The sequence below is a fragment of the Eriocheir sinensis genome, chromosome 30 (genome assembly GCF_024679095.1).
Source record: "Eriocheir sinensis breed Jianghai 21 chromosome 30, ASM2467909v1, whole genome shotgun sequence".
Classification (NCBI taxonomy): domain Eukaryota; kingdom Metazoa; phylum Arthropoda; class Malacostraca; order Decapoda; family Varunidae; genus Eriocheir; species Eriocheir sinensis.
In genome coordinates, this window is record NC_066538.1 from 15178476 (window position 1) to 15196259 (window position 17784).

Genomic DNA, 17784 nt, shown 5'->3' on the forward strand with positions numbered 1-17784 from the left:
TCTCTCTCTCTCTCTCTCTCTCTCTCTCTCTCTCTCTCTCTCTCTCTCTCTCTCTCTCTCTCTCTCTCTTCCCATCTTCCATTCCCTCGCTCTGTAAATACTTGGAAGGAAGGAATAAAATCACGAGAGAGAGAGAGAGAGAGAAAAGGGAAGGGAGGCAGGCGTGGAGGAATGGCGGACATAATAGGGAGAGAAAGGGAGGAAGGCAAATAGAGAGAATAAACGAAGGGAATGGAAGAGGAGAGAATGAAGAGATGAAAGAGAAAACATAGACGATATTATTAGATAGAGCAATGGACGTAGAGTAAAAATTGAGATAGATACAACGATAGATTGAGATAGATAGAGAGAGAGAGAGAGAGAGAGAGAGAGAGAGAGAGAGAGAGAGAGAGAGAGAGAGAGAGAGAGAGAGAGAGAGAGAATAATATGAAAACCAGAGCTCAACAACTATAAATAATCTAACTCAGCCTTAAACTCATTTTGGGCGGGGCCAACTCGGGGATTTCCCTTACCATAGCGCTGCCGAACCTTACTTAGTGTATACATAATATCTGATACACAATTTCAGATAGTGCGTAGATGACATATGACGGAGGGAGTGAGGTGTTTGGGGTGGTGGGGCGCTGTGAAGAGGTTCGAACCCCACCCAAACGGACTATATATATGTGTTGGACTGGTTATATTAATGATTTGGAAGACAGGTAACCGAGGTAAACGCGGGAGTGAAAATATAGAGAATACATAGAGGAAATATAGAAGGGAGGAAGGAAGGAAGGATGGAGGGAAGGAAGGAAGGAAGGAAGGATGGAAGGAAGGATGGAAGGAAGGAAGTACAGAAAGAAGGAAGGAAAAAAGGAAGGAAGTACGTAATGAAGGGAGGGAGGGAGGGAGGGAGGGAGGGAGGAAGGAAGGTAGGAAGGAAGGAAGGAAGTTAAGAAGAAATTAAGGAAGGAAGGAAGGAATTATGGTAGAAAGGAAGGAAGGAAGGAGGGAACAAGGAAGTAATATTTTGGTGAACAGAACAACTGAGGTATTTTTTAAAGCAAGAATAAGGGGGCAAGAAAAATGTTGGTAAAAAGAAAACAAAAAAATTAAAACTGGAAAAAAAAAACGATCAATATAAAACAAAGAGGTGCTGGGGATTGCTCGAGAGATTGTTCTTGGGGATATAAGTGAAGGGAAGATAAAGTAATTAAGGAATACAAGGAAATGATATCGGAAAATGGAATACACTCACGAAAAGAAAAAAGCAAGAAAACGGAAAGAGATTAACACAGAAAACGGAAGGGCTTCGCTTTTAAAATCTACATAAACGAAGAAAAAAATTAATAAAAGAAAAAAAATCACGTCAATAAATGGAAAAGCAGGATTAAAGAAAAATGGGAAAGGAGAAAAAAAAAGACCGAAAGAAAAAGATAAAAAAAATTTACTCAAACACAACAAAAAAAAAAAGGAAGAAATTACGAAACAAAAACAAAAAAATCACAGCGGAAAATTTAAAAAAAACTCGCACAAAGGGATAAAGGAGGAGAGGCGAGCAAAGAAAGGACCAAGAGAGAGAGAGAGAGAGAGAGAGAGAGAGAGAGAGAGAGAGAGAGAGAGAGAGAGAGAGAGAGAGAGAGAGAGAGAGAGTAAAAGAACGTAGCCCAAGGAAATGGTCCGAGGCGAGACGTTCAATGAAGGGGAAGACGGAGCTAAAAATATTAATTAGTGAAGGGGGAAGGAAGGGGAATAAAGGTGATGAATGAGATGTGAAGGAGAGCGGAGCGAGGGAAGGAAGAGGAGGGGAGGAAGGCGAGAAAACGAGGGGAAAAGAGGAAGAGAAGGGACGAGATTGGAGGATAGATTAAGAGGTTACCCGGATATCATGTTAAGGGTGGGAAGAAGAAGAAGAAGAAGAAGAAGAAAAAGAAGAAAAAGAGGGAACAAAACCAAGAATAAGAAGAACAACAACAAAAACAAGAAGAACAACAACAACAAAAAGAAGAAGAAGAAGAAGAAGAAGAAGAAGAAAAAGAAAAAGAGGAACAAAAAGAACAAAAACAAGAAGAAGGAGAAGAAGAAGAAGAACACAAACAAGAAGAAGAAGAAGAAAGAAGAGGAACGAAAAGAACAAAAACAGGAAAAGATGAACAAGAAATAAGAATAAAAATAAAAACAGGAATAAAATATAATAACGTTAGTGTGTTACATGGTCTGAGTTAGATTTGAGAACAGACTGAAGGGGTTACTTAGATATTATACAAGTTAGACGTGGATGGGGGTATTAGGCGAGGTGTTAGTGTTATATTGAGTGAGGGGAAATCCATGTGTTAGATATGAGAACACACGACGAGGTTATATAAATATCGTGTCAAGGGTGGGAGTGTTAGGCTTGGTAGTACAGTGTGTTTCTTGGGATGGGGGATATTTGCGTCACTAGTGTGTTCTTTACAAGCTTTCTATAAATCATTTTCCTTCCAGAACACTAACTTTGAGCCGATTTCACAGTCCAACACAGTGTCTTCGTAACAGCCCGAACCAAACTATAGAATCCCATACAATCCAAAACGGTGAGGTCTTCGATGCCACACTAAATACACAAGACTTTTCCTGTATAGTTTCGTCAAATTTGTGAACTTAAATGAAAACACCAGACTATACAAGGCAATTTCGGAGGCTTTGGTATTGGTTTGGGAGCTTACTAACCCGTCATGGGGAACTGTGAAACTGGCCCTTGATCTCTTATTAGCGGACAATGAAAATGAAACTAGGTGAAGTATGTGGATTTTGACTAAGCGGAAAACAGTATAGAAGCTGCCGTTGGATTGTTATTTGGTTGTTAATAAAGAGTTTCCCCTGACCTTCCTCCCTGCCCTCAGCTCGCGTGGTTCCCCATCTACTTCGGCAGCCGACACAAGATCATCTGTATGAGCATGTGCACCTCGCTCAGCGCCCTCGTCACCCTCGTGCTGCTCTTCTTTCCCAAGCTCTACATCATCCTCTTCAGGTGAGCGCCAGGTGGAAACACGATATGGACGCGACTCGATACAAAATTAAGGTCATTCATCGTTTTTTTAAGGTTAACGTAAAGGAATTAGATCTCAGCTATAAGGTTAACGTAAGGAGATTGGGTCACAGTTGAAATGATGCAATACTAAGGTCGATCATCGTTTTTCTAAGGCTCTGAGGTTAACGTAAGGGCATTGGGTCACAGCTGAAATGATGCAAAACGAAGGTCACTCATCTTTTTTTTAAGGCTCTAAGGTCAACATAAGGGCATTGGGTCGCAGTTGAAATTATGCAATACTAAGGTCATTGTTTTTCCAAGGCTGTAAGGTCAACATAAGGGCATTGGGTCGCAGTTGAAATTATGCAATACTAAGGTCGATCATCGTTTTTCTAAGGCTAGCGTAAAGGAATTTTGTCTGTTTGAAGATTATGAGTAACAGGATACAGATAATCTAACTTCACTCAACGTTTTCTGAGGTCAACGTAAAAGAATTTGGTATCATTTGAAAGATATAAAGATGAGGAAGAGACAGCAGATAGTCTAACTTCACTCAACGTTTTCTGAGGTCAACGTAAAGGGCCTTGGTATCAGTCGAAAGGTATATACATCGGGAACAGACTGCAGATAATCTAACTTCACTCAACGTTTTCTGAGGTCAACGTAAAGGGATTTGGTCTTAGTTGAAAGTTATGATAATCAGGAACAGAATACAGATAATCTAACTTCACTCAACGTTTTCTGAGGTCAACGTAAGGGAATTTGGTCTTAGTTGAAAGTTACGATAATCAGGAACAGAATAGAGATAACTTAACTCTATACCCAATAACAAAGCCTAACCCAACTTAACGTAAACAACTTTTTTTCACAATTATTTCTTTCCTCCTCCCTTTTTGTGTATTTTTTCCTTCTAAACGTCTTCCTTCCTTCCTTTCTTAACCTCTTGTACTTTTTTTTCTTCTTTCCCTGTATATCTCGTTTCCCTGTCCCTTCTTTCCCTGTATATCTCGTTTCCCTGTCCCTTCTTTCCCTGTAGGTCTCGTTTCCCTGTCCCTTCTTTCCCTGTATATCTCGTTTCCCTGTCCCTTCTTTCCCTGTATATCTCGTTTCCCTGTCCCTTCTTTCCCTGTATATCTCGTTTCCCTGTCCCTTCTTTCCCTGTATATCTCGTTTCCCTGTCCCTTCTTTCCCTGTATATCTCGTTTCCTCGTCCCTTCTTTCCCTGTATATCTCGTTTCCCTGTCCCTTCTTTCCCTGTATATCTCGTTTCCTTGTCCCTTCTTTCCCTGTATATCTCGTTTGCTTGTCCCTTCTTTCCCTGTATATCTCGTTTCCTTGTCCCTTCTTTCCCTGTATATCTCGTTTCCTTGTCCCTTCTTTCCCTGTATATCTCGTTTCCTTGTCCCTTCTTTCCCTGTATATCTCGTTTCCTCGTCCCTTCTTTCCCTGTATATCTCGTTTCCTTGTCCCTTCTTTCCCTGTATATCTCGTTTCCTTGTCCCTTCTTTCCCTGTATATCTCGTTTTAATGTCCCTTCTTTCCCTGTATATCTCGTTTCCTTGTCCCTTCTTTCCCTGTATATCTCGTTTCCTTGTCCCTTCTTTCCCTGTATATCTCGTTTCCTTGTCCCTTCTTTCCCTGTATGTCTCGTTTTAATGTCCCTTCTTTCCCTGTATATCTCGTTTCCTCGTTCCTTCTTTCCCTGTATGTCTCGTTTCCTCGTCCCTTCTTTCCCTGTATATCTCGTTTCCTTGTCCCTTCTTTCCCTGTATATCTCGTTTCCTTGTCCCTTCTTTCCCTGTATATCTCGTTTCCTTGTCCCTTCTTTCCCTGTATGTCTCGTTTCCCCGTCCCTTCTTTCCCTGTATATCTCTTTTCACCGTCCCTTCTTTCCCTGTATATCTCTCTTCCTTGTCCCTTCTTTCCCTGTATATCTCGTTTCCCTGTCCATTCTTTCCCTGTATATCTCGTTTCCCTGTCCCTTCTTTCCCTGTATATCTCGTTTCCTCGTCCCTTCTTTCCCTGTATATCTCTTTCCCTTGTCTTAGCGTGACCTAACCTAACCTAACCTAACCTAACCTAACCTAACCTAACCTAACCTAACCTAACCTTCCACTGTGCCAGGCCCGAGAAGAATGACAGGTCGGCCTTCAAGACGGCCAAGACGGTGCGCTGCCACATCGGCTCCTCCAACAAGACCAGCCTCTCGCGACCCTCGGACACCACCCCCAGCGCCGCCGTCGAGAGGTAAGAAGATGAACTATTACAATCATATATCATCATTATCATTAAGAGGTGAAGCAGGCAGAGAGGGAGGAGGAAGGGAAGAGGAAGACAAACGATAGAGGAGGAAAAGCCAATGAGAGAGAAAGGTTGGAGCAGGCGGGAAGGACACGAGAAATGCAGGAAGAGCGAAAAAAAAAGAACAAGAGATAGAGGAAGGAAGAAGTTCACCATACCCTACCTGTCCAGTGCCCCAAAACACCTGTGACGCTGAGAAAGGGAAAATAATATCGAATGCAAAAAGAAAAAGGAAAAACAGTGAGGCATAGGGTAGAGAGGGAGGCGTTTTGACAATATAATCTACCTGTTAAGCTGCCCATAAACACCTGAGACTCCGAGAAAGAGAAAATAAAAGCGATTGAAAAGAAAACAGGAGAAACAGTGAGGCATAGGGTAGAGAGGGAGGCGTTTTGACAATATAATCTACCTGTTAAGATGTCCACATACACCTGAGACTCCAAGAAAGGGAAAATAAAAGCGAATACAAAAAAAAAGGAGAAATAGTGAGGCATAGGTGTAGAGAGGGAGGCATTTAGACACTATAATCTACCTGTTAACCCGGTAGCAGCGACGGGCCAAATTTGTGGCTTTACCGTGTACCAGCTATGGGCCAAATTTTTACCATGATATAAACCCCAAAAATAGATGAAGCGTAAACTGATCACAAATGTATTGGTACTATATAGTATGAAATGGTTTGCGTGAGTGATGACTTTTTCTCATTAATTCGCTTAGAGGGGCCTTTAAGATACATGATCCCCGCACCTACCGGGTTAAGGAGATGAGGAAGTAACGGGAGAAGGGAGAAGGGAGAAACACCTACGATCACAGAGGCAATTTACCGTCGGGGGTGTTATGACTATACCCTTGCCAGATTATCGTACTCGAAGCATCACATTTACCAGCTTCTCCCCCATAAACATCACCAGGAAACAGGAATAATAAACCATTGCAAGAATAACTACAAGCAAATCTAGTTATTGTGGCCCAGGAAACAGATTTGGGGATGGAAATCGGAAAATATGAGAAACGGAGTACAACAATCTGGCAACGTTGGCTTATGACTAGTGAGGTAGTTGTGTTTACCTTCCTTTCCCTTCCCTTCCCTTAGCATGTACGTGGGCTCCGCTATGCTGGGCCTCATGCCTCCCCAGCTCACCCTCATGCAGCGGCTCAAGACTTCCCTGGCAGCGGCGCCCTTCCTCGCCTCTGCCACAGCCGGAGCCCACGCCCGCAGCACACTCAAGAGGGAGATCAGGTGAGTGAGTGAGTGAGTGAGTGAGTGAATAAGGGTGAATGTGTGAGTGAGTGAACGAGTAAGTGGATGTCAGATAGAGATTGATAATAGATAGATAGATAGATAGATAGATAGAGAAAGAGAGAAAGAAATGGAAAGACAGGCAAAAGAGAGCTGGGGAGAAAAAAAAAAAAGAAAGAGGAGATGAAATGTAAGTAAAAGAAATGTCGAAAAAGAAAGTTGAGAAATATAGGAGAGTCAGATAAAAACGAGAACGAGATAAAGGGGAGAGAGAGAGAGAGAGAGAGAGAGAGAGAGAGAGAGAGAGAGAGAGAGAGAGAGAGAGAGAGAGAGAGAGAGAGAGAGAGAGAGAGAGAGAGAGAGAGAGAGAGAGAGGTGATAAAGCGATAATTCAATTTGTTTTCATCTTTGTTAACCCGAATCAACCATCAAACCCCTTCCTCTTGACGCAACACAACAACGGTCATGGGTGGTGAGGACTGACAACCATAACGGGGTAGAGGCACGTCCCACTCCAACTCTCCTCGGTGACTTGACATAAACAACTACTTTCAGGTGGTTGTTGACAGGGTTGAGGTGCAGGGCGCGGGGGCTTTGCGGTTACCTGAAGGTGGTTGTTGGTGTCAAGGCGTCGGGGAGAGTTGAGATGAGACCTGACTCTGCCCCTGTATGGTTGTCGGTTTTCTCCAGTCAATCAGCCACACTTATCCTACCCCATTCTCCCACAGTTCCTTTTAATATTCGTGCTGTTTCTCTTTTCATTTGTCCAGCTACATATTTGTTCTTCCATGACTTCATCTATTCCTCGAGTGCGTGTGCAGGCAGTTCCCTTCCTGACCTCCCTTCCTCTTCCAGTCGTTAATATATTCACCCTGTGTCGGTGCACCCAGTCCTCTCTTCTCCCTCGTCTCATCTCCCTTACTTTGTCATTCTTCCTTCTGTTTCTTTCGTTTCTGTGCTGTCTCTCTCACCCTTTCTCCATCCTCTCGTCCACTGTTTTTCCATTACTTCGTCTACTCCTTTTGTTTTTGCGCTGTCAGTCCTTTCCTTTCTTTACCCTCTTCTCCCTTGCTCGTAAATTCTTCACAGCTCACGTGCCAAGCGTGGTGGCGGGAGGCACAAACTCAGCTACGAAGATCACCAAAAAAAGTATACAGTGCAGGAGTAAATGCTGCGCCACGCCCCGCCTTTGTATAGGAAAAATATCTTTGAATGGCCGCCTCTTCGTGATGATGCCGTTTTATTCTAATATAATATTTTGTCAGTGATTTTATATAATTTCAGAGTACAAATCTTCAGGAATTGCAAAATGACTATAAATTCCATTTCCTCGTATTCTGGCCCTCGATGCCTCCTAACCTTCCCTTCCCCGCAGCGTGTGGAGCGACGCCAGCGGCAGCGGCGGGGGGGCGGCAGCCTCGGCCCGGGACGCAATGCTGAGGCGGGCGTACGGCTCCCAGCTGGACCTGTCAGGTGAGCGGGACACACACCACTCAGAAATGAGGCGGCATCCAGGCGGGGGCGTGTGGCCCTCACCATAGCAAGTAACGTAACCAAGAGGGCAGGAGTAGTACGTTGCCACCTCCCGGTCCAGCGGTCGGAGCAGCGTTAGGGCTGGTGTCACAGTCGACGCGCCGTGCGTGGCTCCGCGCCAGCCGCGTCGCCAGCAGATCAGTCCACTGGGACAAGTCTACGAGCCTTGTATTAGCGCCTTGTATCAGCGTCTCTGTAAGAATCCACCTGCGCCACTACTAGTCAGCCCTCCCCAAAGAGGACCTGGACTTAGGAATAAAAAGTATCACTTCCCTCTGTCGTCACCCTCAGCACAGCCCGGCTGGCTACATTCGCGTCAACACACTGCAGTTTGTTTTGAAACTCCTTCAACGCTTAAACGCCCACCAATTCTTCTCAGTGTGTAGTACTTGACTTGCTATGCTGTTTTCTGTAATGCCAGGCCAGTGGTACCGTGTATTATACGGTAATATAACTGCAGCCTGAGAGGAAAGGTGGAGTCAGGTATTCAAGCAATCACACACAGCGGCGCTTACCACGCAGCGACGCCGATGGGCCGCCACAAGATCGTTTGTTCCTTTGAACACTAATTATTTTTGTCCATTAAATCACTTGGCCTGAACTTAGCAATCATATACAATGATGGAAACTACTGTTATCAGTTATTATCGTAACGTTATCGTTAACATATTGTCATCGGACCGAGGCCAAGGCAACAAAATTGGCTACATGACGCTCGCCAGGTGGTCCTGGTGGAGCAAACTAACTGCTAAGTCGTCCTGGCGCCCCTGTGCCCACGGCGTGGCGTGGCATGGAACTACTCTAGCAGCTGGGCACCAGAGTTAAGGACACGGCTTGGGAGCAGCAACGAAGCCCATCCTTGCACGAGCCCCGCACATTTATAATCTTTCGATGACGAGGAGAATACTAAAATGAGTCCAGGGTGTCGCAAAAGGCGTAACAGGGATGAGTTGTGGCGCTGCGCGTTATAGTGTGGAACCCTGTGACCAGTAGGAAGGGACGTGAGTGAGTAGATATGTAGGTTGGTGAGCAGGGGGTGGCAGATTCTTCCTACCTACTCAGGTTATATTAACCCACATAGTTGCCTGCCTGCCTGTCCAACCCCCCACACTTATACACACACCAGTCTGCACCTATCTACAAGTATGTGAGCAGGTCGATACAGGGAAGCAGGGAAGTGGATGTCAGGACCAACTTAGCCATTGGTGAGCTACATAGTCACGGTGACCTTTCAGCTCATAAGTGGCTACGTTGGCATGTTCCACAGATTCTATTGTGAGGGCCCGGGTTTGATTCCCTCCACTCAGTGATGTACATTCGGAGATTCTCACTAAGGTACCGCAATGCCTCTGATATAGAGGGAGCAGGTATGCGCCCGTAGGCTGATACATTAATCTTCCTATCCACTGTTTTTTCAGCTCCCCCTCTTAGGTGCCCACCTGCCTCCCGATCTGTACGTTGTAGAGGATCATTAGGAAAATAGGTAAATCGTGCTTAACTACTGACCTGCCTAAGTTTTTGATCTATTTTCCAATATGTGCCTATAAATGTGTGTAGGTCAGTAAGGTCGGCAGGTCAATAGACAGGTAGGCGTGCAGGTGTCTCACAGCTACACATCATCACCTTAACCTCGATATGTGAATGTTGAGTGTCTGTCTGAAACATCTACTTTTATTATAACTTAGATTCCTATGAAACTAAATTCAAAACGTGTTTACCAATCAATCAATCTGCTAATTTCATGTGTAAGCTATAAGTGAAAGACAGAATGTAAATGAAAATCATCATGAAATGTCCTCCCACCACTGTATGCCACACGTCCCCAATGAATGACTTGCACGTGAGTCTAACTCTTCGGCACCTGGTTATTTACAACTGAGTGCGTCCCTTTGCCCACCAGGTTGACATGACAGACTGGCCCTTGTATTTTTATGTACTGTATGATTTATGTAAACCCTCGAGGAATACTGGTGCACGGTAATAACTATGTAACGACAACTCTGTGCAGGCGAGGCGTGGAGCGGCGTGTTGCGGGAGGAGCGGGCCTGCCAGACCACGGAAGACCTGCTGGACTCCCTCATCCCTCGGCTGCGGCGGCGCGTGGTGCGCGCCGTGCGGGAGAACAAGCTGGACGCCACCGAAGGCCGCGAGTTCTTTTCCCTCACCCACGGCTGGATGACCTCACAGGTGGGCCCGCCGCGCCACCCCACCCCTTGACCCACACAGGCTGCCGCGCCATGCACATCACACCACGGACACACGGTGCCATCTAGGCGCACACACACAGGTAGACACCTGCCGAAACGGGCGTAAGACACTCGAGATGAGCTAAAGTATATACGGGAGGCTAAGGGGTGCTGCAAGCCTATCAAAGACCTTCCCGTGTCCTCACTTTCCGTTTCCTTTTTGTCTCACTAACACCAGAGAGTACTTCAGCATGCTCTCTCGAGATTTTCCACACCACACTTAATTAATAAAAGTGGGGTGGGGCACCAGGAGTGTCTCCAGATCGGATTCCACTTACGGTATCCACGGAAAGAGGTGTCCAACGTTTTCTTCATGAACTTCTGCAACATTCGCGGTCTTCGCTTAAATTTTCATTCTGTGGAACACCATCTCTCCTCCTCTAAACCTCACCTTCTCTTCCTCACCGAAACAGAGGTCTCGGAGGTTACTGACTAATCTCTACTCTGTTCCCTCCTACTATTTCCATCCTAAATTTCAATCCAAAGCTGGGTGTTGCGTCTACGTACGAAACGACATCACTTGCTCTCGTGCCCACGTCCTTGATTCTTCAGAATTTTCCACCATCTAGCTGAGACTTAGTTGTTATTGTTACCAAATACATCTGCTATGTTTATCTAGCACCTAACTCTACCAAGTATGCTTTTTTTCTTTACTGTTTGAATCCTAAAGTGGAGCACATCTTGACTCATTCTCCCTTCGGTGAAATCTCTATCTTAGGAGATTTCAATGTTCACCACCAGCTTCGGCTTTCATCCTCATTCACTGACCAGCCTGGCGAACAAGCCTACAACTTTGCTCTCCTTAATGATGTAGAGAATCATGTATCACCGACCACCTTGGAGACACTCCCAACATTCCAGACCTCTTTCTAACCTGTAACCTTTCAGCTTCATCTGTTAAACTATTTTCTCCGTAGGGCTCCTCCGGTCACACAAGGATATGAGGAGATTACAAGAGGCCAGACGCCTACACAAGGCAGCTCCTCAATATGGGTCGTTCATCAAATTCCCTTCACGTCCATAAATGCATTTAATTTCCGTTTAAATGTTTAAATGTCATTCAGTTGTGTTTCCTTCAACTAAATACCTACTCAGTTTGTTCCACTTTGATCACAACCTTATTACCGCATTCTGATCTATCGCTCCTGTACACCCTCTGGACCCACCGAAGAGGCGGTGCTTCTGGCATATTGCTTCAGCTCGGTGGGACGACCTGAGGATGTACTTTTCCGATTTCCCGTGGAATGATTACTGCTTCCAGGACAGAGACCGCTCTGTGTGTGCCCAACGCATCACTGAGGTGATTGTCTTTGGAATGAAGGCACACATTCCACGTACTTTCTCTATTCCTCATGCTAAAAAGCCTTGGTTCAATCACGCTTGTTCTCGTGCTATAAAAGAGAGAGACCGCTCACAAGTGGTACTTGAGCCTTCAGATTCCTCCTATTCATTAGGACATGAAATTAAATCCTGCCAAGACTAGCAGTCTCATTTTTAGACGCTCAAGGGCCGCCGATCGACCACATCCTGTTATCTTAATTGACAATCAGGAGATCCGCACTTGTAACTCCATAAAAGTACTTGGGGTAACATTAGACTTCGAGTTGACCTTTAAGAATCACATTAGGAAAACAGTTTCTCTAATTTCAAGATTATTGATAACAATGAACACCCGATTCACGACGCGTGACATCTCAAATTCAGCTTATTCACCGTACAAGCTATAGTGTGCGTGCGCACACACACACACACACACACACACACACACACACACACACACACACACACACACACACACACACACACACACACACACACACACACACACACACACATACACACACACTCACACACACAAGCATGCACTAACGCCTTCCTCCCCGTCCCCAGGCTGAGGCGGCGAGGAACGAGATGCGGAGGGGAGACACAGACCCCGAGAAGGTGGCCACCGCTGCAGCCGCCATCGCCGTCGCCGCCGCCGCTGCAGCTGCCTCGGTCACCACAGCTGCTGTCACCACCACCACCACCACCACCACTGCCGCCTCCACCACCACCACTGCCACCACACGATCTTATCCAAGTTCTGTGCACCCCAACACCCCTGCCGCCACCACCTCCACGACCTCCACACAGTCTGACCACCCAACTACCACCACCACTTCCACCAACACCTCCACCACACCCACGGAACATAGCACACCAGCCCTTGTCATTACCACCGTTGCTGCTGCCACTACCCCCGCCTCCATCACCACCACCACCACCACCACATCCTTCATCACTACCCCCACCACACAGAACCATATCATCACCATTACCACCACCCCGACACCCACCACAAACAACAGCAGCGGCAACAACAACAACAATACCACCTCCATCACCACCAGCAATAACAGTAACAACACCAACTCCTGCACAGTCGTTCCGGCAAGGCCCCCCCACCCGAGCGCTCCATGCCCTGAAGCCACCACCACCACCACCACCACCACCACCTCCACCTCCACCTCCACCTCTACCACCCCCTCCACAGCCATCACCTCCACCAATCATCACCAGGGCGAGGCGGGACCTGCCCTCCCCGCTGCTACCACCACCACCCCGCACCCCACCATGAGGCCGGCCGCCTCCCAAACCCCCGTCACTGGCCGTGCCTGGAGCCAGAGGGCGGGTGAGGGCATGAGGGCGGGCGAGGACAACGGTGGGGAGAGGCAGTGCGTGACTAGGGTGCGGGAAGTATCAACAGTAGGGAGGGTGAACGGCGAAGAGGCCGCTGGATGTCAGGGTGTCAGTGAGAGTGACGGGGCGGGGCTGATGGCAGGAGACGGGGCGCTGCGTCACCCTGACGAGGCTCTCGGCGTGGAGTGCCAGGGACGTGTTCTGGAGGGTGAAGGCCCCGGCGAGGCGGGGTGGGCTCCGCCGCTCTGCTCCGCTGCCTCCAAGCAGTGCTCGGGTGAGCGGAACCTCGCCTTCGTGGGGTACGCTCGCCGCCCATGCCGTGTGTGGCGGGTGGCGGGGACGGCGCCGGCGGGTGGACGGCAACTCCAGACCCTTCGACTGGTCACGTGCCGATGGCCGAGGCAACGATGGAGGGGGCGGCGTGGGGCGGCGGGGGTGACTGCGAGAAGCTGCTGGTAGAGGTCAAGCCGCGTGGGGCGCGGCGAGTGGAGGTGCTGGGGCGGCGGGAAGGGCGCCACCGCCGCCGCAAGGTAGGCGTGACGGCGCGCGTGGCGGACGTGCGCGGCATCCTGCGCTGCGTCGCCTTCCCCAGGACAGACAAGACTGCGAGGGTGTCATTTGACACGCCCGCCGCGAATGAGTCCGCGACAAACCGGGTGGGCCAGCCGCGACCCCCAAGGTCTCGGCAGGACTCGGGTGACAGCGGGGAGCAGGAAGCGCCCTTCAGCATCCTGGAGGAGAGCGACGCTGAGGCCTCCGACAGCTGCGAGATGAAGACCATCATCATCAGGCTGGGCAGCGGCGGCGGCGAGGAGGAGGGCGTCGGCAGCAATGGCGGCAGCGGCGGCGGTGGCAGTGAGGGTGGCGGCGGCCGGGGACGCGGCCCCTTCATCAACTGGCGCCCCCGCCTCGGCAGGAACCATCCGGCGCTGTCCCGCCCCAACGCCGCCACCCCGCGGCACACGGCGCCCCGCCCCGGCCCACGCCCCGGCCCATCCCATCCCAACCAGCGCTCCTCTGAGCTGGTCATACTCGACCTCCTGCGTCGCAACAAGGGCCAGGGGGCACGACTCCCCTCACCCCCTCCCACCTCAGAGCCTCCCCTCGACCAGATAATCCTTCCTCCCCCCCGCCAGTACTCCCCCGCCGCCGCCCACCACCACCCGCCCCTCCACAATCATGTCCACACGGAGCTCCCACCCGCCTCCCCCATCCACGTCCCTCCCCTCCCCTCCCTTCCCTTCCCTTCCTCCAGCAGCAGCAGCACCACCCGCGGGGAGGCAAGCACGGCGGAGGACACTCACTACCACAACCACAACCACCACCATCACCACGCGCCATCACCATCACCATCACCATCACACACCCTCAGCCCCGCTCAGCCCCCCCAGGATAACACCGCCGATCACGAGCCCTCCCCGCCCCCCACTCCGCCCGCCCCGACCTGACACGGACGAGGACACGGACGACGGCAGCACCACGCCCATCGAGGAGTTCTTCCTGAACCACGGCGTGCGTTTTGACGCGACCTCGGCCACCTCCAAGAAGCTGTAGGAGAGAGAGAGAGAGAGAGAGAGAGAGAGAGAGAGAGAGAGAGAGAGAGAGAGAGAGAGAGAGAGAGAGAGAGAGAGAGAGAGAGAGAGAGAGAGAGAGAGAGAGAGAGAGAGAGAGAGAGAGAGAGAGAGAGAAGAGAGAGAGAGAGAGAGAGAGAGAGAGAGAGAGAGAGAGAGAGAGAGAGAGAGAGAGAGAGAGAGAGAGAGAGAGAGAGAGAGAGAGAGAGAGAGAGAGAGAGAGAGAGAGAGAGAGAGAGAGAGAGAGAGAGAGAGAGAGAGAGAGAGAGAGAGAGAGAGAGAGAGAGAGAGAGAGAGAGAGAGAGAGAGAGAGAGAGAGAGAGATAGAGAGAGAGAGAGATTTACATAGAATTACATAAAATATCAGACCACACAGACCCCATGGTCCAGACTTGGTGGTCTGTCCTTAAACCTAAGTGATTTTACATTAAGCAGAAGGCTCCTAAACGTTGCATTTCTACTCTAGTTGATATTAAGTTGAAGGAAGTGACGGTCGAGCTTATTTTTGAAGGAGTCAATCGTGTTGCACTGGACCACTGATGGTGGAAGCTTATTCCATTCTCGCACCACAACGTTGGTGAAGAAAAATTTGGTGCAGTCTGAATTTACTTGTCTACATTTGAGTTTTACGCCGTTGTTTCTCGTGCGCAAAGTGTCATCGATCATAAACAATGTTGATCTGTCTACATTCGTGAAACCATTAAGTATTTTAAAACATTCGATCAGTTTTCCTCGGAGGCGACGTTTCTCAAGAGAGAACATGTTAAGGGTAGAAAGCCTTTCTTCGTAGGATTTGTTGCGCAAGGAAGGGATCATTTTCGTTGCCCGACGCTGAACACCTTCTAATTTAGCAATATCCTTTGCATGGTGGGGAGACCAAAACTGTACCGCATATTCCAAGTGGAGTCTGACTAAACTATTGTAGAGCGGGAGTATTACATCTTTATTCTTGAATAAAAAGTTTCTTTTAATGAAGCCCAACATTCTGTTCGCTTTATTTGCTGCATCGATGCATTGCTGTGAGAATTTGAGGTTTGACGCGATTTTGATCCCCAAGTCCTTGACGCACTGAACGCTTTTGAGTTTAACGCCGCGCATTTCGTAATTGAACTTATTATTCCTTGTTCCAACTTGAAGGACCTGGCACTTGCTTACGTTAAAGGGCATCTCCCATCTATCCGACCAAGCTGAAATTTTGTGCAAATCCTCTTGGAGGCTTTGCCTGTCTTCGTCAGTGAGAACCGAGTTACCAGGAGAGAGAGAGAGAGAGAGAGAGAGAGAGAGAGAGAGAGAGAGAGAGAGAGAGAGAGAGAGAGAGAGAGAGAGAGAGAATTTCAACATAATCAACGTTGATAAATACGAAACACTGTTAAATAACTTATAATGTTTATACGAGAGAGAGAGAGAGAGAGAGAGAGAGAGAGAGAGAGAGAGAGAGAGAGATAGAGAGAGAGAGAGAGAGAGAGAGAGAGAGTCGTCTCTAGTCAGACCTTCCCGTTCCCTGCCCCCCCTCCAACAGACCAGTACGTCCCCCCCCCCCCGTACACGTGCATAAACATTTCTCAGCCAGTATTTATGTGTGTTTACCGTGTATATATCATGACCGTGTAAGACCTATTCTCTATTTCAACATTTCTACTTTTAATAAATATATGTGGAACGATAACAATCAAACCGTTTGTAGGTGAGTTGAACTTGAGCGCATTTATACCAAAGTTACCCCGTGATGCACAGAAACACACTAAGACAGACAAAGAGATAAGCACACACACACACACACACACACACACACACACACACACACACACACACACACACACACACACGCACACACACACACACCGTTAGTTATAATGTTCCCTCAAGAGTACAGAGTTGTTGACCCCCTCTCATGTGTTCGGAATCTACCTCTCCTCTCAACACCAGTCCCTATATCCTCAAAACATCTTCCTTTTTCCTATAATATTTCCGCAACCATCTCCTGTTCTTCTTCTCTCTAATTCACTTTCTCCTCCTCCTCCTCTTCCTTCTTCTTTTCCTCATCCTCCTCTTCTCCTGTTATTCTACTTCTCCCTAATTCACTTTCTCTTCCTCCTCTTCTTCCTCGTTCACGTTCTTTTCCTCATCCTCTTCTTGCTATTCTCCTGTTTTTTTCTACTTCTCCCTAATTCACTTTCTCTTCCTCCTCTTCTTCCTCGTTCACGTTCTTCTCCTCATCCTATTCTCCTGTTCTTCTACCTCTTCCCGATTCACTTTCCCCTCCTCTTCCTCTTCCTCTTCTTCTAGTTCTCGTAGTCTTCCTCTTACCCTTTGTACCTTCTCATTCATCCCCTCTTATCTACCTCTTCCTCTCCTCATCCTCCTTGTTCTCCTACTCTTCTTATTCTTTCAGTTCCCATTATCTTCCTCTTACCTTCGTGCCTTCCCAGTCATCCCCTCTTTTTTACCTCCATCCTTATTCTCCTCCCTCGTCTCCTCATCCTTCCATGCTCTCATCCATGTCATCCCATTAGTTACCATTATATCCCTCCTCTCCTCTGAATCTCCCTATCCATTCCCTTGTCTTTCCTTTCCCCGTTTCACCCTTTTCTTTTCTTCATTTTCCCATTTTCTTCATGCCATCCCATTAGTGTCTTTTACCTCTCTCCTCACCCCCATTTATTCTCCCTTATCCCCGTTCTCCTCGTCCTTCTCCTTCTCCTCCTATTTGTTCCCTCTTCACTGCCTCCCGCTCCCCACTACATCGTGTTACCAAAGTAAAGATAAGCATTTTCAATCAATAAACTCTATTTCGTCTCCACCGTTTCATTTCCCTCAGTGTGCGATCATTCAGGCTGCTTTTCCAGAGATCAGCCACGTGGCATCTGGACCAGCAAAAGGATCTGAATCGTTGAGGAGCCTCTGAGCTATAGACGAAGTAAGGCAGAGGATCGAGTCTTCAGTTCAGGGCTCTACGTGTGGCGTTGGGTCGATGCAAAAAACAAGCAAAGCCGTGCAAGTCAGTGAGTTCCTGTGGCCATCGCTGTGAGTCTTCCAGCACCCTGGATCTGGACCTGGATGAATAATGCGCAGGGCACCTGTATAGGTGCATAACACACACGCACCCTCTGATATAGACTTTGCCTTTAGCTCTGCTCCTGATAATCTTGGGTGGACCTCTTCAATGAAAACTCTAAATTCAGCACAACATCAAACAGAATAGACGAACGGCATACTCATACAGTA

At 48.0% G+C, this 17784-nt stretch overlaps 1 protein-coding gene across 1 annotated transcript in view; it reads left to right on the forward strand.

Moving 5' to 3' along the window:
- The window catches only part of LOC127005337 (uncharacterized), a 32685-nt gene extending 18143 nt beyond the window's left edge, over positions 1-14542 (forward strand). Inside the window, 8 exon segments of the mRNA XM_050874103.1 lie at positions 2862-2989; positions 5114-5236; positions 6384-6530; positions 7906-8003; positions 10072-10250; positions 12200-13294; positions 13297-14205; positions 14447-14542. Of these exon segments, the coding sequence (XP_050730060.1) occupies positions 2862-2989; positions 5114-5236; positions 6384-6530; positions 7906-8003; positions 10072-10250; positions 12200-13294; positions 13297-14205; positions 14447-14542 (2775 nt within the window).
- The last annotated feature ends 3242 nt before the right edge of the window (positions 14543-17784 follow it).